The sequence below is a fragment of the Peromyscus californicus genome, unplaced genomic scaffold (assembly GCF_007827085.1).
Source record: "Peromyscus californicus insignis strain IS unplaced genomic scaffold, ASM782708v3 Scaffold_9__1_contigs__length_137607984, whole genome shotgun sequence".
Taxonomy (NCBI): Eukaryota; Metazoa; Chordata; class Mammalia; order Rodentia; family Cricetidae; genus Peromyscus; species Peromyscus californicus.
In genome coordinates this window covers 38,920,670-38,941,909 of record NW_026294617.1, presented here as the reverse complement: position 1 = coordinate 38,941,909, position 21,240 = coordinate 38,920,670, and the positions used below count along the sequence as shown (strand labels likewise).

At 36.3% G+C, this 21,240-nt stretch overlaps 1 protein-coding gene across 1 annotated transcript in view; it reads left to right on the top strand.

Moving 5' to 3' along the window:
* The window catches only part of LOC128106722 (arylacetamide deacetylase-like 2), a 34,597-nt gene extending 14,641 nt beyond the window's left edge, over nt 1-19,956 (top strand). Inside the window, exons 2-5 of the mRNA XM_052732252.1 lie at nt 313-535; nt 8,205-8,274; nt 9,840-10,011; nt 19,354-19,956. Of these exons, the coding sequence (XP_052588212.1) occupies nt 313-535; nt 8,205-8,274; nt 9,840-10,011; nt 19,354-19,956 (1,068 nt within the window). The remainder of the gene's footprint in view (nt 1-312; nt 536-8,204; nt 8,275-9,839; nt 10,012-19,353) is intronic.
* Nucleotides 19,957-21,240: the final 1,284 nt, after the last annotated feature.

Genomic DNA, 21,240 nt, shown 5'->3' with positions numbered 1-21,240 from the left:
AAGGGTAGTTCATTAACAGCTATGCAAGAAAATGACTCTTCCTTCTTATTAACCTATAACCACCAATATTTTCTCAAAGGGGTGGGATTTTATTGACGAATCTGCCATTCATTATGAATTGTTCATGAAAATAATCTTATGCTGGTCTGGAGCAAATAAACACATTTAGAATTTCACACTACCAAAACACTGTTAGAGATAAAATCGGTCCTCAAAGTATATCACACTGTTTGTTTTTATCATTGCATGAGTGTGTGCAATTTTTGTTATTAAAAAATGTTTAATGTTTAAAACTTTGTCTTCTTTTTATAGGCTACATTATTTGAAAACATAGGTCTCATGAAATATGAAGGACTATTTTCAATTATAGCAACAATGCACTTCACAAAACCAGTTTCAGATGAAAACGTTACAGTGATTGACACAAACTTTAGTGACATTCCTGTTCGTCTGTACTTGCCAAAAAGGAAATCTGAAAGACAGAGACCAGCTGTAATTCACATTCATGGTGGTGGCTTTGTCTTAGGGAGCTACAGTAAGTGTATTTCTGATGTGTGTGTTGTTCATATATTCATATTCAAATAAATGCTGTGGATTGACAGAGCAGTTATCAATATAATGTTGACTTGAGTAATGTGTGCTTCTTAAGTGAGATACATTGGAATTTATGGGTAATGCCTCATATGTATTTCATATTGGTAAGTAAAACATCATGGGGAAATAAAATTGTTCATTAGGAAAACTTCACTTTTAAATAAACATATAGATAGCCAAGATTTGAAAGTATAAACAATAAACTCTGAATTGAGACTAAAATAACCCAATCACATAAATTATATGAAACACTGATGTGAAACCGGTGCTTTAATTGTTGGATCTGAAATAACATAATCACTACCATAATGCAGTTAATATTTGTTCAAGTTATATATTATGATGCAACAATGATATAGATGCTTAAAATACAAAGCATAATGTTGAATTAAAGTGATAAAATGAAATAATGCTGAGTAATCAGTTCCTGACTTAAGCCAGAGGAGGGTGTAGTAGCTAAGACAGACAGGTAGACACACAGGCGTGCACACACACACACACACACACACACACACACACACACACACACACACGCGTGCGCACACACACACAGAGAGAGAGAGAGAGAGAGAGAGAGAGAGAGAGAGAGAGAAAGAGAGACAGAGACAGAGACAGAGACAGGAACGGACAGAGACAGAGAAAGAGACAGAGACAGAGAGACAGAGCAAGAGACCATTTTAGACTTTTGATGTCTTATGGATTCACTATGTAGCAAAGTGTTGGGATTTCATACTGTGTACTTAACAGACATAAAAAACAAATGATAACACCCTTTTCTTCAATGACGCTGTAACTTAATTATTATATCCAATATTTTGTTTTCATGAACTGTAGGCATTTTGAGATAAGCAAAAATGAGGGGATGCGCCTAGTCTTATTATGACTCGATGTACCATGTTTGGTTTGTATCCCTGGGAGGCCTGCTCTTTTCTGAAGGGAAAGGAGTAGAAGTGGATCTGGAGGAGAGGGGAGGGAGGGGAAGGACTGGAAGGAGATGTGGAGGCCCACAAAGTTTTCCTAGTAAGACCTGAGCTTGCTTTACCCAGCAGAGCTGCATTAGAGGATTGCTTGACCATGTGCATGGTTACTAGGTGATTGGAAAGGGTCTGAACTTGGCTGTGCTGGGGGGAGATCTTTTGCTCCACCTTGTAGCTAGAGTTTTTCTCTCCAGGTCCTGCCAAGTCCCAGCAGTTCCGTAGCCCACTTATAAAATAAACATACAGATGCTTATATTATTTAAACTACTTGGCCATTAGCTCAGGCCTACCATTGTCTAGCTCTTACTCTTATACTCAGCTCATTTCTGTTAATCTATATGTCGCCACTTGTTCCATGGCTTTACCTGTTGCCTCTACATGATGCTCCCTGGATGGCAGGCTGGCATCTCCTCCTCTCTGCCTTCCTGTTCTCTCAATTCTCCTCTCTGCTAGTCCCACGTATACTTCCTGCCTGGCTACTGGCCAATCAGTGTTATATTTATCAATCAATCATCCACAGCACCACCATTCCTATAAATAGCCCCTTTGAAGAGACAGAAGGGGCTGGTGGATTAGGATCCAGGCCCTCCTGAAGCTATCCTGTGTTTCTGTTGCTCTCCCCTCTATCCTTCTATCTAAATCTCTTATCCTTCACTCTTCAAGAGTATCCTGGGGTAAAATGTGGGAGCTGGTCTCCCAGTTGACCTCTCACAGATGGCACCCAGATCGGGGACCAGGGACTTGGTAAAAGGAGTGTCGGGGGCATGGTGGGTGAAAGGCATGTCAATAAGAATTAATAAGGCAATGATATTTTATTCTCAGGAGTCAAGTTAGGCAGTGGAATACCAAAGTTGAAAAGCGAGGCTGCAGGGTATATTTCTATCTAGGTACCCTTCTTTATCGCTCTCTCTCTCTCTTAATTTCTATCTATAGAAAAATAGTGGAGGAAAAAATTTAGAGTAAGTTAGAAAATAGAAATATTGGGTTAGGAATATAGTTTAAGAAAAAATTAGAATAAGCAACAAGACAAAGAAACAGTGTCCTTAATTACCAACTATAGGGCTATGTGTGCAAAATCCAGGGGAAGAGTCAGAAAAATCCACCAAAGATGAGGGGAAAAAATGGGCAGAAAAAGATTCCTGTAGAAGCTTTTTGCCTGGAGACAGCTTAAAATCAAGCCTTGAGAAACAGGGGAGAATTTTCCTGAGGCAAATTTGGACAAAACAAAATTCTCTGCTCCACCAGCAAACATCATTACAACACAGTACAATCAAAATTAGCTTCTGTTTGACTATGAAGTCAAAGTTTAGAGAGCAGAAGTTTTGGGGGAAAACTTAATAATCTTTCTCTCAAAAACTGAAAGCTTTCCTGGGAAAAACTTAGCAATCTTTCTCTCTAAAACAAACTAAAAGCTTTTCAGACCTTTCTTTCTCATATTTTTTCTCTTTCTGTAGGGGCAAAAAATTAAATACACATGGACAAAACATCTATCTGAATGGGAGAATCACTCCTAACTGCCCTAGTATGTTTTTTTAAAAAAAGTCCCCCGAAGCATTGCTAATTCTTATTGTTAACATTTTTTCTCCATTTCTAATCAGCAGTCGGGAAGCAATTAGCAAAGGGAGCAAGCACCTCCAAGTTTGAGTGCATTCTGGGGATGCTAGGGTTCCTGCAGTTGTCAAACAGCTTCCTCCTCCAGCATGGGGCCAAGGCAGAGGAGGTGCAGGACCCAGGAGAACTGCTAGCTTAAAAAAGGAGGACCATACAATCAAAGCTGGCATGAACGCCAACAGTTGCCCGCCCGACTGCAAACCCCAAGTCAGCAAGAGGGGCTACACAGCATCCAAGGCTGTGAAAAAAATCTCTCTGTAAAAGCTCTCTTTTCTATCAGGGGAAAAGAACTTTCTGAAAATGTTTTTAGTCCAAATACTTTCATTTCCCTTCACTGTCCTGGAAAAGAAGGGGAGCAAGCCCTGAAGGGTTTTTGCTTCAGGCATGAAGACAGATGTGACCAGCTCCAAAAACAGTGGCAGGTGAAAATTCTAATTAGAGAGGTACACCTGTCAAATGGTAATACAGGCATCCTAGAGCAAGCTCAGAAGCTCAGGGAGAACAGAAACCTCCCATGGCAAAAAAGAAAAAAAAAAAAGCTTGCTTGAAAACAGACCACATGAAGGGAATTTTTCTGCCAGTTCCAGAAAGGCAACCTGAGAAATGTAGTGTAGAAAATGTAGCACATAATGTAACAGCATGATGAAAGAGAAAGGCAATATGGGAAATGTAGTTTTTCAGCTCAAAATGGCAATATTGCCTGAAAACTCCATTTTTTATTTTCCAAGCAGTTAGAAAGCTCAATCTTATCTCTTGAGAACTATGAACAGGTGAAAAGTTTGCCTTTAAGGAGATAATTAAAGTGCTAATATCACTTGTCAGCAAGCCACTTTGAAATCTTTTAGAAAACAAGGGAAAGTGGTCCTTTCACTGGGAAATTGCTTCAGGTGTGAAAAAAAAAACTTACAGGATTGAGTTGTGCTTACAGTACAAGAAGAAACATTGGCATCATTAAAAGAACTCATGGTAATCTTAAAAAGCAGCTTTAAAAATTATGAAGGTGGATATATTGTACTTAGTCACCAAATGAATCTTGCTGGCTACCCACAGGAGTCTCATATCAAAGCTGACCTTAACTCCAAATTCAGAAATAAAGCAGTATTGAGTTCACTTATAATGGTAACTCATGATTTATGTACTCTCTATCTTTTTGAAAGAAAATAAGTTAGTTCTTTTAAGAGATTCTAGTGTAAGTTCTGTTAAGAGACTCTTTCTAGATGTTTGCTATAGAGTTTGCCTTTGAAGGTAATTTAGTTTTGTTAAGAGATCTCTTCTGGATATGTGCTAAAATTGTTCTATAGATATTCCTTTTGAATTAAGCATGTAAAAAGTATAAATGTTAAATGTAAAAAGTATATGTTGAATATGGATTTGTAAATATATAAATGTTAAGTGTAAATTCAAAATAAAATTGCTTTTTTTATTCCATCAATATCTGTCTAGTCCAGACAAATTAGATAACATTAATTTTTAAAGGATAAACCAAGTAAATTACATTAGAAGCATCTTGAAGTTTTTATTTCTGCTTTACCTTCAGATATATTTGAATACATTTTATGATAGCTTAAAATTGAAGAAGTCATAATTAGGAGAGTTTTTCTGTCTTCTTCCTGAAAGCTTCCACTCTTCTGTTTCTGTTTAGAAAGGGGTAGGCCTCCCATAAAGGGATAAGCCTCCCACAATCAAGTTAGTTTTAACAGTGTCTTTATAATTAGCATGGGATTTTGTAGAAACTTTGAAATGATTTGAAATCACTGTTTTCTCCTGGAAATCAAAATAGTCTCTTGAAATTTTTATTGAACATCTGTTAGGAGAGAGTTTTGATCCAGGAAAAAGGCTTGGTGCAGCTAAGACTGCTGTAATCACCTTAGACCCATTCCAATAAGGATATTTATTATGCTCTAATCCTTTACTGGGAGGTTTGGCAGCTATGGAGATTGCTGTGGATGTTTGCTAGCTAGTAGTATGGACCTGGGTCAGAGCTGAGTTAAGCTTTGTATTCCCTCTTGCCAGAGGCTGGTAGCCAAAGATAGGCAACTTTCTTCTTGATAACTTTCTGAATGTATGTATATAAAATTAATCAAGAAGAATGACCTAAAACAGGCACAGTCTATCTGAGAGGTCTGGGGGAACATTTCTTATATCAAGATGGGGAATTGTGGAGGCCCAAAAGGTTTCCTAGTGAGGTCTGAGCTTGCTTTACCCAGCAGCGTTGCATTAGAGGATTGCTTGGCCATGTGCATGGTTACTAGGTGATTGGAAAGGGTCTGTAATTGGCTGTGCTGGGGAGAGGTCTTTTGCTCCACCCCTTGTCATTCCTATAAATAGCCTTTCAGAAGATCCAAAAGAGGCTGGTGGATTAGGATCCAGGCTCTCCTGAGGCTATCCTGTGTTTCTATCTGTTTCTCTCCCCCTCTACCCTTCTATGTAATTTTCTTATCCTTCACTCCTCAAGAGCACCCTGGGGTAAAATGTGGGAGCCAGTCTCCCAGTTGGCCTCCCACAAGGAGAAAAGGGAGGGAAAACTGTGGTCAGGGTGTAAGATATGAGAGAAGAGTAAATGAAAACTGAGTAAGCATTTTTCAGATAGTTATCATCAGAGTTTTAGGGGTAAAGAAATAAATGGATTAAAGAATGCTTTCAAAGTCACACAGTTAGAAAGGGGAGGAAGTATCAGTCTTATTAGCAGAAACCAGGGGATTCAGTCTCATACTACTGCTGAGCAGACCATCCATGCTCTCACTGTTTCTAGAAAATGCCCCCTCTCAAAAGCAATTAGTCCCTCTGTTTTACTCCATTGATATTTCTAAATTTCCATCCTGTTTCCAACCTTACCTGCTCCTTGGAGCACAGAAGTCCATATGTTTGGCATCTCCTAATCTACTTTTCCCTTACCCATCTTGCACTGTCTGAAACTTACCGGCATCTTACTGATCCCTTCTTCACTACTCTCTACCTATATCCTGGGGAAAATGTGTTTATCTTTTGTCCAAGATGTGTCTCTTTGCTTACCTTGGGATAGTTCCTTCCAAATCATCATCTGTTTTGTGTTTCTTCCACCTTCAATTGTACACCATTTAGACTCCTAAGAATGTACTGTCCTTTCTGCCTTGACTTCTGTTGACCCTGGTTGGTCTTCTAGTTATTAGCTAAGTGTGCTTTATTTTCAGAGACATGTCTGTCTCTTTCTCTCCTTTGGATTCTGTCTTTGAGCTGTGTAATCTGAAAGCAATGCCCTTTGCTACACTAGTATTCTTTACTGTTAGCTTGTATGAATAAATTTTTTTCTTCCTTGCTTTATCCCTTCATTTGCAACTACAACTGTAAAACAAAAGAAAGCTGAAACCATGTGAGATAAGTTATTGTTTAGATGTTACAAATATTAATATTCCCACCTTTTAATATTTCATCCTTTATTTGTTGGTTCCATGTTTTTCCTCTTCTTTGTTGTTTACTTGTTTCCACCCTAGCCCCCATGCCATCCAGTTTTCCATCTCTAACATTGTTGCTGAATTTAAGTTCAATAAACTCAACTGTGAAATGAGTTGCATAACTGGCCATTAGTGGATCATGTGAATTCTGTAGCAGATACAACATAGTTTCCTCTTACAGAGTAACCAAGGAAATAAATAAAACCCCAACAACACAAGAAAGGCAAATGTCCCCCAGTAGTGACCACTATGCTCTACTTTATACTGTCTTTCAGATCCTACACTTTATGACATATTCTGGCCACAAAATTGTGAGCATCTTCTTGTTCCTGTCCAACTATGTAGATTCCTGTCCTTTCATTCCTGGTTGTTCACCACTGTTTCTTCATTTCTCTTTCCTTCTTCTCTGTCTTTCATAATGAGAAAATATGGCCACATGAATTATTGATAAACATTACTGATATATTGACCTACTACGGATAAATCTTTTGTCAAACATTGAAGTATTGACCCTCCATTCTTATTTTCTTATATTGCCCACTTTCTGCCTCAAGGCTAACTTTATATTGCAACTATATTTGGCTACATATATTTCCTTGAACTTTGAAAATTCTCATAAACTTATTATTTTTCTTACTAAAAATTATTATTTTCTCTAGTTTATTTGCTGGTGGTTCTTACATATTTACATTTAAAACGATGGTTGCCAATATATGCATTTTGGGTGAATTAATACATATTTCTATTAAGAGAGTCTTGACATTGCTACCTATTAAGAGTTTAATAAGCCGGGCGGTGGTGGCGCACGCCTTTAATCCCAGCACTCGGGAGGCAGAGCCAGGCGGATCTCTGTGAGTTCGAGGCCAGCCTGGGCTACCAAGTGAGTTCCAGGAAAGGCGCAAAGCTACACAGAGAAACCCTGTCTCGAAAAACCAAAAAAAAAAAAAAAAAACAAAAAAACAAAAAAAAGAGTTTAATAAAACACTTATTTTTCTCCTTTCTAATTCTTTTAAGTTGATTATAAGTCTATTCCATCCACAGTTAACTTTTTTAAAAAACTAAAAATGTAAGAACCTGCTATTACTTGATTTTAATAAAAATTAAATTATCTCTTTGATACAGAAAGTTAATATGAAGTTTACTTATAAATTAATTAAATATGCATGACTTTATGTAACTATGTAAGCATTAAGTAAAGGAAAACTCATTTGCTTTATTTACACTAATAGTACATCTTACTTTAAGTAAGTTGATGTCCATTCATTGAAAAGTTTCCTAAAAAATTAACTATAGTAAATCTATGAATTTGTGAAAATTATAATACTGGCTACAATAATATTTTCAAATTAATTCCAGATTTCCTAATTCTTCTACCAAGATTTTTGTGAAATAATGTGGTAATGAGTTGTAGACAATCTTATTTTCCTGAACTCTGACAGACTGTTGCTCTATATAACAACAAAAGTGGGTATTGCAGGATTTCTCTCAAAAAAATTACAATCTATATTTCTTTCACATTCATATGTATTTGTGGGATTCCATTGCTTTCTCTTTACAGTGCACCAATTTGTATTTATTTCTACTGTTTCAGAGGTGTCAACCTATGATGATTTGAACAGATGGACAGCAAACAAGCTTAATGCTGTTGTTGTGGGAATAGAGTAAGAGAATGATAATATTTCTTATCACAGCCCTTGCATTGTCAACATAGACTTGGCTTTCTCAGGACTAGACACCCACCTCAGCTTCACAAGTAGTTTATTTCATCTGCAAGTAATATATGTAGAATGTATACTCATTATATGCTTGAGATATTGAGTTTTGACATGATTATAAAACAGTGTAAAGTTAGTGTTGCTCTTGGTTCCAGCATTTTTTTGGTGAAAATATTGGTGAAATTTGAATAAGACATTATCTAAATAATGTCTTATTATCTCATGACTTTTACCAACATTTCCAATAACACACAAAAATATGAGCAAGTGTTTATTATTTTATGAATTATTGTGTCCTCTAAACTACTGAGACTCCTATCAGGAGGATGAAAAGATTATTGCACATCTAGACAATTCAATAGTGAAATAGTATAGAAATAGATTTACAGAATTCTAGACTTCAGACAAGAATCACCTCAAGGAATTTCATAGTTCAGAGTATATTGGGGGCAGGTAGGACATACTAGAAAGTTTAGTTCTGTCCTGCTCATAATTACTTGTTAATGGAACCAGACAAATTGCTTAAGTTTTGAGAAATATCTATATTATAATAGTAAGAATGGTGTGCTTTTCCTGAAATAATTTTAGCCAAATTTAACACATAATCATTTTTAATAAGATTTTTAAATGGTGTGATATATTGTACAATGCTTAAGAATTCTACATGATTTTAGGTTCTTGCTGTTCTTTACTGTGAAGAGGAATGATATTTGTATGTCATTGTTCATAATATGCTAACTTTCAAATATTTAAGACACAGATTAAAATATAAATATCTGCAAGGACCATGTGATGGATATTGTTTAATATAAGCATGTGAATAATTCACAAATTCTAATAGATATTAAGGTGATAGAAATAAATTATGATAACCCAATTGAGGTGTCCTCCAAAGAGAACACAAACACACACACACACACACACACACACACACACACACACACACACACACACACACAAAGCAAAAATGAAAAGACACAGTAATACTTAGTCTTATGAAACACTTCAAAAACTTGAGTAAGATCCATTGGTATACTTAGAATGTTCATATTTCATAATGACTATGTTGGCTTAAATTCTGATGTTCAATTTGTGATATGAAATTCTACAATTTTATAAATAATGGTCCTACATACATTTATAATTGAAGTCATCTGTCAATAATTTACTCTGATATTATCTGTATTTAAAAATTCTGGGGAATCCTATTGATAACTCTGAGCTCCCTTTGAGTCACCAAGCACACTGAGAGCCATTGAAACATGCAGGCATCACAGGGTGAACACCCCTGTCTCACTCATTTTTCCTTAGAACCAATACCTGAAACCCTGAACCCGAATCTATGCCTCACTTTAAGAAAGAAGTTTCCAGTGAGCTAGTGGGTAATTGGTGAGATTTAGGATTCAAAGTAAGGCCAAGATAAGAGTGTATCTGTTGGTGAGAATGAGAGCTATCTAATTGTCCAATTTTAACAAGGACTTTATTGTGTTTTTGTCCATTTTCCTCTAAAGCTACAGACTTGCTCCTCAGTATCCATTCCCAGTTGCACTTGAAGATTGTATTTTTGTGATCAAGTTCTTTCTCCAGGATAAAGTGCTTGCAGAATATGGAGTGGATACCACTCGAATCTGCATTATGGGAGACAGTTCTGGGGGAACCTTGGCAGCAACAGTGGTTCAACTGGTACGTTGTATGTATTATATATGTTTTAATCCTAACATAAAAAAGCTGTGTTTTATGTGTATTTGCAGTACTTTTAAACTGTTATCTGTGAAATTTAAACTAAACAGGATTATCCATTTTGCACATTACTTTAGATGTGTCTATCATTTTCTAGTGCTAAGGGAGGATTGTACAACCCTACTTATTTTTAGGGAGGAGGAGCATGGGCATTGAATCCAGGGATGTGTGCTTGCCAGACAAGGACTCTACCACAGCACTATGAAACCTTCCCTTTTAAACTTACTGTTTCAAAATAGGTTTTTGATAAGATTCCCTGAAATTTTCTGTAGTTCGTGCAGGCCTTGAGCTTGTGAGCATCCTGCCTCAGCAAATCAAGAACCTCGTATTAGAAAACTGTCATACTGACCATTACTCAACATGGCTCACCTTGCCAATGTTAGGAAAAGGTTCAACATCATCTATGAACCACTCTATTCATTACAATAAGGGATTCTGAGTTCATAACTTACTGATTTTCTATAGATAAACTATTAAAATTTTCAATATTTTTGTATCACTGTCATTGATGAGTGTTTGGTTACTTTTTTTCTCTGAGACTAAATATCTGACAAGAAGCAATTTAAGGGAAGAGAGGATATAACAGCTCCTGGTTTGGAACTTTCAGTGCATCATGGCCTTGAAGGCATGACAGTGGGAGTGGCCTTTGGCTGTGGGAATGTAAAGCTGTTTTTACTCTTATCTCTCAAGTCTAGAATTCAGAAACAGATGCTTGCCGGTACTAAGCCTCACTTCTGATTTATCAATCCTCTTCTCTTCTGAAAACTAAAACTTTTAAGATGATGCCTCCATTTTTAGGGTGAATCTTTACTCCTTAGTTAATTTTCTCTAAAATACTCTCATAGATACTCCTAGAGATATGCTTCAATCTCTTACATGATTGTAAATTCAGGCAAGCTGATATTGGCTAGTAACCATGGCAATGTGGCAAACATGCAGATTGTCATAGATAACATTGGACAATAAATCATGCTTGTATAGAAGAATTCCTACTATAATAAAACTAAGTCACCTCATATTAAATCCTTGCTGAGCAAAGCTAAATAATCACTGCTCAATAAGTGATGTTTTGAAAAGTGATCTTAGTCCAACACATGACTCATATTCCACCAAATGCTTTTGCAGAACAAAATGAATATTTATTTATTTATTTATTTTTATTTATTTATTTGGTTTTTCGAGACAGGTTTCTCAATGTAGTTTTGGTGCTGGTCCTGTATCTTGCTCTGTAGACCAGGCTGGTCTTGAACTCACAGATATCCGTCTGGCTCTGCTTCCCAAGTGCTAGGATTAAAGGCGTGCGCCACCACTGCCCGGGTCCAAAATGAATATTTTGTATCATTTATACTGCATAAACTAGCTTCCTCTTATAAAATATATGCAGTCTCAAAGTTTGTATTTATTGAATTTTACTGAATACTGCTATTTTTATTTGTAATTTACTTCAATCAATATGTTTCCTTTTTCAAGACTAGTTAATTCATTTTAAAACAACGATCCTTTTGATTATTCAACCATTATGAAATGCCATCTCATATAAACCCATGAAATACTCAAATTTTTTCTTGAATCACTTTGACATTCTGTTTGGTCAGGTAATCAGTGCATGAACACGGTCTCAGAATAACAGAATTTTTAAAAGAAACTTCTAAAACAGGCCATGGTTTTTCTAGTAGAAAAACAAAATATAGATGGACTAGAGTACAAAAGATGTGTTTTCTCATGTTTTAAAGAAACATGGCAGCCTGATGAGATGGCTGAGAAGGTAAAGGCACCTGGTGCCAAGCTAGAAGGCTTGATTTCACCTCAGGGATCATGTGGTAGGAACAAAAATTAACCAAATCCCAAAAGTTGTCATCTTCAGGTGGTTGTATATTATTATCTAATATACCATCAGAAAAAAAAGACCTGACACTATTCTAAACTGTGTGGCCCAAAACTAACATAAAGAATTAGAGATTAAAAATGTGTCATTTCAGTAGGGAGCAGCACTGTGATGTCTTCATATGAATCCCAAAGTTAACAAAGGTCCACCAAATCATTTAGAAAGATGAAAGGATGATGAATGGATTAATTCAACAAAGACATATGGATAAAGAGGCAGATTTGTGATGGCTCAGAAAGTGTCAGAAGTGAAGATATAAAAAAAAAAAACGAAAGTGATGAATAAAGACAGACCACCTTCTCCCCAACTGAAAAAGCTTTTAGGCATCATGTATACAGTGTTTAACATAAAGTAGGAAACGATCATTGAAATCAAGGTAAGTTGCCTTGTAAGTTTAAGAAATGATTCTCTTTCCTATGTGTTAGTATGTGTAAAACAAGTGTGCATGATTATGGTCAAATTAATTAATACATACTCAAATAAATGAAATAGTTATTGCCAGACTGGCAGTCTGTGGTTTTGGCTAGTATAGAATCCATAACTTGTACACTTTAATCCTTCAGTTCATTTTTTAAAATTAAATTTGGCTTGTAACTTGAAATAAGATTGAAAAGAGCACTGCATGCTAGATAAGCAAACATCACATGGGAACATTAGGATTGAGATAGCAGTGACAAAATGAGTTATCAGTCACTGAAAAGTTGATTCACCCTGACCATCTGAGTTCTATCTATGGGTCCAACAATTTGGAGGAAGAGAGTAACTCCTAGAAGATGTCCTCTGACTGCCACATGCACAAAGGCAATTTTCCCACTCCCTACGGTCTCTGTCTGTCTCTGTCTCTGTCTCTCTGTCTCTCTTAAAAACCCAGAGTCAGATATTGGGGTGAAAACTGAAAGATCAGAGGAATAGAATAAGCCATAGCCAACCTCACCTTACCAACTCCTCAGCCTCCAGAGAGACCTACTTCCTTTATACTCATGCCTATATCCTTTCTGTGCCCTGCCATCTCACTTCCTCTCTTATCCCAGCTATATCACTTCCTCTTTTTGCCCAGCTGTACCACTTCCTGTCTGTCTGTACAGACCTCCAGACCTTTATGGTTAACTAGTGCTGGGAATGAAGGCATGTGCCACCACACCTGGCTATTTCCTGTGTGGCCTTGAACTCATAGGGATACAGATGAATTTCTGGCTCCCGAATGCTAAGAATAAAGGCATGTATTACCATTGCCTGACTTCTCTGTTTAATGTAGTGGCTGGCTTTTTTCTGTGATCCTCAGATAAGCTTTATTGGGGTGAACAAATAAAATATCACCACATTTCCTCTTTTTATCTAAAATTAAAAAGTTATAACTAATATAAGAAAAATTATATACAATAAGTACAATAACGATATATAATATATACAGGCAATAAATATATCAACCATGTCTAGCCCATTTGCATTTGACAAATTCAGAGTAAATATTCCATTATCTATCCTATTTTGTTGAGTCTAAAATGTACCTAATTCACTTTCTATCCTAACTTATATTACCAACCAAAACTTATCTTTTGATGTCTTTCAAACTTATACACTTATACTCTTAGTGAGTTTCTTTTCTGAATTTCTTAAAAGGAAAATTATAACTATAACTATTTAATCTTTAACTCCCTCAGAGACCAAAGAAGGGAATAATATTACCTAGTTAAACAGGAAGTGCAAACAAGCAACTCCTGAAAAATGTGAGTTATGACAGAAACAGCTTGCTGCCTGGATAGTCACCTGAGGTTCCTCTGCAATGTTGGGGTACCCATTCTTTGGCCTACAGGGCTAGCATAACTGACAGACTTATCTGTGAAGCAGGATTTTCTAAAGAGCCTTTCTACCTCATCTTGGCAAGGATCGGCAGTCCTTTCTTTTGTGTCCTACTTGTTTATTTTGGATAGCATACTATCAGCTGTTGATGCAAGAGCACTTTCTTACCCTCTGACTAACTTTTGCCACGTTAAAAGTAAATTCCATATGGAGTTTCTTCAATGCCCATCATCTTCTTTGAATTAGATTGGTGCTGCCAGGAGCAGACATGTATCATAGTCATTAAAAAAAAAAGAAAAAAAATCTATGTTATTAAGACATCTCAAATGTCATATTCTGTAGATCTCTGAAATCTTTGAAGATGACCTGTCTATATAAAATGTATCTCTGCTTTACCTTGAAAACATGTCTAATATGACTACAAGTTCAATTGTAATGACTGACAACTAACTTACATTTCTTTATATCCTACTTAGTTGGTAATAATAACTTTCAAGGATTAGTAAATTGCATAAAATTGTTAAATGAACTGTATAGGTATAATATATTAAACAAGATTAGAAATATATGTACAGTACTTTTTAACAAAATCAATCTCAAATTTGTATCAATATACATAATTTAAATACAATATACAAAAATCCAATCCAATAAAATATCTAAAACTAGTAGATTCCTTCTAAAAGTAGATTCAATAATCTACCTTTTTATCTTATTATATCTATATAAATCAATCTCAAATTTGTATCAATATACATAATTTATATACAATATACTGAAATCCAATCCAATCTAAAATATTTAAAACTAGTAGTTGCTTTTTAAAAGCAGATTCAATAATCTACCTTTTATCATTATATATCAATTATTTCTCTTTTTTTCTTTTCAGAGTAGATTCAATAATCTACCCTTTATTTATCATTTATATATCTTTTTTTCAGAGCAGATTCAATAATCCACCTTTTATCTAAACCCTCTTTTTTCTTTTCAAACAAGAAAAAGAACCTTAAATCTAATCTCCTTTGTTTAGCATTTTTCCTGTCCATTAACAATAACAATTTGTAACCAACCATCCTAAACAGTGACAATTATCCAAAACCCATTGAAAGACCAAAAAAGACCCATCCCACCTCTTGAGAATGTAGGCATTGTATTCTTAAAATGACTTCCTGCTGTCTGGGGGTGAAGGCATCTTTAGGAGATCCTGAAAAGAAAAAATATTGAGTTAATTGTCAAGTCCTGGGAGAGGTAGTTGTATCATTTGTTGTCCAGTCTCTGCATAATGTGAAAGTGCAGGACTTGTCTCAAGTCCTTGCTCAAGTAGTCTGTGAAGCTGGATCATCTCAGCTAGCCATCTCGAAATTGTCCTGAGCAGTTCGTAGTCCAAAGCCAATTTTTGGGTAGTGTTTGTCAACTTAGTGATATTATCATCATCCTGATGGAATCATCATTAGGGGGCCCCATTATCCTTTTGGAGACTTCAAATTTGCTGTTAGGTGTGGTCATGATTCCCTGTAGAAAACAGATAGAAACTCAAATGCTACAAGGCACAATAAAATATAATGGAAGTCAGCTACTATCACAAAAGCTACTACTTGGAAAGGTCAAGGACATTTCCAAAGGTCAAACCATGGCTTAAGAATTTTTGGTGATATATTAGCTTTTGTATACATATTAATCAATTCCTGTAATGATTTTCCTTGTATGCTATGGATGCTTCTAAGAACTCATAACAGTGAATTTTATCTGAAATACCTATCAAGCATCCAAGACCAAATGATCTCCTGAATTAAGATAAATTAAGCTCAGACCCTCCTTTCTTATATAGCACTAGTGGTGTTTATACAAACATTATAGACTCCTAACATTTACCTAACCAACCCTAGGAATGTAGTTTGAGCATATAAAATCCTCCTTTCTGATCTATTAACCAATTTTGACTCTTAGTTGACCTCCTCCTTTACCACTCCCCTTTTAGGTTGTAAAAGAAAGCCTGATGGTCACTGCCTGAGGAAAATTCTTATCTGCCTTTATGACTCTGTAAGAATTCAAGCCTGGTGAACTTGCTTTAGCTAGAGCATTGCTATTGCATGGGTATATAACTGTACCTCAGAGACTTGAAGAGGATAAAAAGGAGTTTGACTGGAGAACTAGAAGAATGAGATGGAAGATGAGGAAGAGCCAGATGGGGAAGAATAAGATGGGGGGAGAACGAGATGAGAAAGACCAAGATGGAGCAGAACTAAGATGAGAGAATTAAGATAGATCTTAGAGGGGACAGCAGATAAATGTAGAGAGAAATCAGACAAGAAAGGAGCTAGGCATGACAACAGAATTGAAGCTGTGTAGACTGGATTTTATCCCAGAGGAATAAAGTAGATGGACAAAGAACTTGATGTATTTACATTCTTTTTCTGAAAATAATTCTCGATGTTTGTAGCTTCTTTTCTGGGCCCCTGGAAAGAATTTTCTTAAGGCTGGTCCTTAATAATATTTGAGACCTGGCGTCCTTGGGTACCCAGACTCAGAAGAGTAATCAACTGAGCACACTCAAAAAGGAGGAGTGTTGCTTGACAGAGGCTGTCCAGAGTAGAGGCAATTTCCCCAGGGAGTAATAAAGGTGACCCCTGAATTTCTGGCTACTAACAGACTTCACCAAAAGATGCTGCAGACCTGGAGGACCGAATACCTCTTGTAGTAGTGAGTAGATATGAACCCCCTTTTCTAAGAATATTTCTTGCACCATGAGTCAAAAGGAATCTAAAGAGAAACAGCTTTTGATAGAAGTTACAGGACACAGGCTTAAAATAAAAGACATTTTAGCCAGCTCCAATCATAAACTGACTTAAACAGGCTTAGATAAGGAAGCAACAAACTATCTTAATCCCAAAAAGCCGCCTAAAAAAAACATAAGAAAGTTTTAGAGTATTCCTAAGGGCTGCTGACCTTGTAGGATGGTTTCACTGGCAGCCTATGATAAGAGGCAAAGATTTTAACCCTTCCCTTCAAGGGAGAAATGTGCCATTAATTCATTTGGGGTCTTACAAAGATATAACACACTATTATCGCACTACAAGAATTTTGAGAGCGTAAACTAGAGCTGATGAAGTTCACTAAGTTCTCAGTAGCAGCAGTGTCCTGCTACAAACAGCTTTTTTGTGCTATGACTCACTGGAGTCTAAAAGTTAACTTGAGCCATAAACCTTCCAAACTGCCCTGCAGCTAGCTAGGAGCTTGGTTCCAGCAGCCCTCATATAAGTAACAATGCAAGCCTCCCAGCCCTGCCAGAGCTGCTTTAAAAACTAGTGGCAACTCCCAGCTCTCCTATCACTGTACTAAAAACATGTCTTTTTTTCTCTCTTTCTCTTTCTGGGTTGACTATTACTATGAAGTTCTTGGTAATTTACAAACATCTTGGCCAAGTGCAAGAACTCCCAGTTAACTCATTCAGTACCAGAGTTGTGGAATGGGAACACTCTTCCACGATCTGGAAATCCTATGAATATCCTGGACTGCAGAGACATCTGGGGGACTGAGAAATTCTACCTAAAGAAATGCTTACTTCTTTTTTCACATCTGCCTTCTTTTCCTGCTATGTGCATCTCAACTCACCTCGACCTGTGTCTCCAGTCCTCCCCTCACCTTGCCACTCCTGGTGGCTTTTGGTATAAATGAGCATTTGTGATGGTTTTTATTTGAAACCTTTTTTAATAACATTTAAAACTTAGAACTTAGAGGTAAAGACAGTATTTCCACCATGAAATTTTACTAGTTTTAGCACAGTAAGTATTGAAGGAAGAAGAGATCCAGTGGCTCACAACAGCATAGGACTAGTGAAATTTGAATCCCAGACACCCTCCTCAATGGTTAATGTATCAAAGCATTTAATTCACCTTCTTTTGGTTTAAAGCATGTGGAGTTTTCAACTACTACCTAAAGAACTATAGTTCTCTCCTTTTTTCCACCTTAAATGCAATAGTTTTCTTTTAATGTCTGTGTTTATGTGAGTATACACATACAAAAATGTGTGTATTTGCAAGTGCTTGTTCATGTGTATGGTCATGCATGTAGAGGTCAGAGGATGTCTTTCTCTATATTTCTATACCGAATTTTTGAAACTAGGTCCGTTACTGGGTCTGAGATCACTGAGTCAGATGGATTGGCTGTCCAGTTAATTTCAGGGATCCCCTTGTATCCACATAGAGATGGGTAACAGGCATATGCTGCTATGCCCAACTTTCTTGGTTCTGACCATCTGTAGTGAGGCCTTCAAACTTGTATCAACAAATAATTTACTGACAGAGCAATTTCATTTCTTATTCATTTCATTTTGTATTTCAATATAAAATTAAGATAAAACTACATTATAACCTTGGTGTTCTTCAAGCACAAGCATATGTGCTAACTCCCTTGGGGGCAGCACTCCTGCTGCTCCTGAAAGAGCTATCACAACTGGGCCTCAGTTTGTAAGCTGTGCTCAAAGCAGAATTTTTTCCCACCTTTCTGAGAGGTTGCATTTTATCTAGAAAATTCCCATTGCAAAACTACTGGGAAGGAACACAGACCCTGGAAAGAGTCTCTAGTGGAAATTTTTATTTCTTCATTTCCATTCTGAATTTATGAGTTCTTTTATACTCTCCTGGAATTTTAAGTTAATCAGATGGTTAACCTTGTGATGAGCTAATGAGTTTCATGGAATTCTTTGATTTCATTTGCTTTTATGAGGTCATGGTCTTGAGAACATTTTGCATATCTTGGGATACCCAAAGAATGGCAGTGTATACATTCACTGATGTACAACTGCTATAGAGGCTGGTGCTGGTTAAGTATTCTTATGCTTACAAGTGAAGGCTAGATTCACTGCTGTGGAGTGTACAAGAAGAAAAGAATGTAGCTACAGACTCAAAACTCCTCTTATTTCTGATAAGAGACAGGCTAGATGTGCAACATTTCACATCCCTCTCTGTTCTTCTAGTTTCCATTAATTGTTTTCTATATCTTCTATCATTTCTATCATGCCACATTACTTAGATAAATATTATTTGTTTCCTTTAGCATGCCAAGTACCATCAGATTTTATATGTGGTTTTTGGCATTTGTCTTACATTATATTTGTAGTTTTGGCTCATTATATTACTTGGGTCAAAATTATTTTAGGGAAACTAGACATAAAAATACATACCTATTTGTAGAACATTTGGGGGACTGAGACAGAGGGACATTATGTTCTCAAACAACTTGAGACACACAACACAACCCTATCAAAAACAACAAAAGCTAAATTTATTAAAAGAAACAAACAAAAAATTCATTATAGTTATTTTATCATTTTTACTAGGGTGCTCCTGATCTTCCTGATCATATTCCTGTTTGGATGTCATATGTGAATAAACGTATAAGCAACAGAATATGCATTGTTTCTGCATAGATGAAAGTGGGATGACATGCTCTTGTGTCTCTAAATTAGAGTAAATTTTATAGGAAAAATCACCAATAATATTTCAGGTTAAGAAATTTATTTTACCACAGAGTATTAAAATGAACCTACCAATCATTTTGTTTGAAAGCTATTGACTCATGAATACTTATTATATGTCTAGCTACAGAATGATCCAGAATACAAAGACAGAATTAAGGCACAAGCCTTGATATACCCTGTCCTGCAGTTGATTGACACCCTTCTGCCATCTCATCGAGAGTATGAACATGGTCCACTTCTATACAGGGAGGTATTAATTAAGTTGATATGCCTGTATGTGACTGAAGACAAAACTCTGCTCCAGGCCGCACTAAGAAATGAACACATGCCTGAAGGATCAAGACACCTGTTCAAGTTTGTTAACTGGAGTGACTTCCTTCCTGAGAAGTTTAAAAAAAACCATGTTTATACTGAGCCTGTTCTTGGAAAACTGAATGATTCCTATCCAGCACTTGTGGATAGCAGGATGTCCCCTTCACTAGCCAGTGACTCCCAGTTACAGAATTTGCCCCTGACCTACATCGTCACTTGTGAACATGACCTTCTAAGAGACGATGGTCTCATGTATGTCACACGGCTTAGAAATGTTGGGGTTCCAGTTACTCATGACCACATAGAGAAAGGAATCCATGGAGCCATGTCACTTACCAGAGCTCCAGTGTTTTTACATCTAGGATTAAGAATAAGAGATAGGTATATTAGTTGGTTAAAAGAAAATCTATAAATCAGTGGTACATGTAGATAGGTCTTTAGTAAAGTATCCTGAAAGTTATATTTTGAACTCTTGTATTATGAATGAGAACAAAATGATCTGGTTTTTAGATAAAGCCACATTTCAATTTGAATGAAGATTAATGTGTATGTTTGAAAAAGTTACTTCATTTTCTCTGTCTTAGAAATATTGCTAAAATGGGGATATTCACTTCAATATTCCCATTAATTATTATTTGTTAGGAAAGATGTACTCTGAGTATTCAAAAATGTTAGGATAATGCAAAAAACAATGTGATGAGACTCAAGGCTGTGATATGAATGGAGTCATGAAGAGTGGGTGGGTTGGCATATTACTATGCAGCATTCTTGAGGAAATAAGGCAGGCAGATTTCTGTGAGTTCAAGGTCAGCCTGGTGTTGTACCTAATTCTCATCCACTCATTGCTCTACAGAGGCATGCAGTCTCAAAACCATGAATGAGGAGAAAATCTGATAAAGAACTGTTGCAATGACATTTTAATGGACTGAGCTTTATACTGTACTTCTGCCATGGTTTTTCCAGTCATGTTTTGTCCATACATTATTTTGGGGTGCTCTAGGTAAATTAAGTTATTTGTTCTTTACACTCACTTCACATGAAGTTTGTATACTGCTTTTAAAAAATTCTTTGTGTCTTGGAGGAAAAGGTTAATATCTGGATTGTAAATTATTCCTAAAGCTTAAATAATTGCTTACACTTTTGTAAGATCAAACTTGAAGGTACCTACATGGATGGCATTCATTGATAAACAGTGTCTCTTGATGCATGATGGTACATAGCCAACTAGATTGCAGGTGGAGTTATTTATAGTATTCTTTTGAATTTCTGTAGTGAATTATTGTGCAAACAGAGGCTGCATATCCAGGGATTTATCTGAGTTGGTGATCTCCAGAACTGTTTCCTTCCCTGTGATGATCTGACCCATACTCCTGTCAGCACAAATCAACTCACAAATCTCTGCATTTCTGCTGGGAAGTGTTGAAATCAAGGTTTAATTTTCTGATATCCTGATGGTTCTGCTGCTTGTGTATGGTTTTTTGACCTGCTTGTGCTTTTTTTAAAATGCTAAATAAACTTTCTGAAATGGAAGTTAAGGGTGTCATATGGATTTAGCTGGTAATGTGACTCTAATCTCCAAACACATTTTCATTAGGGCTTTTCTTCAGGTTGAACCTTTTTATTCATCTCAACTATGATCCACTCATTAATCTCTCAGATTTCATCATATGAGTATCTTTCCTGACACTCAGACACT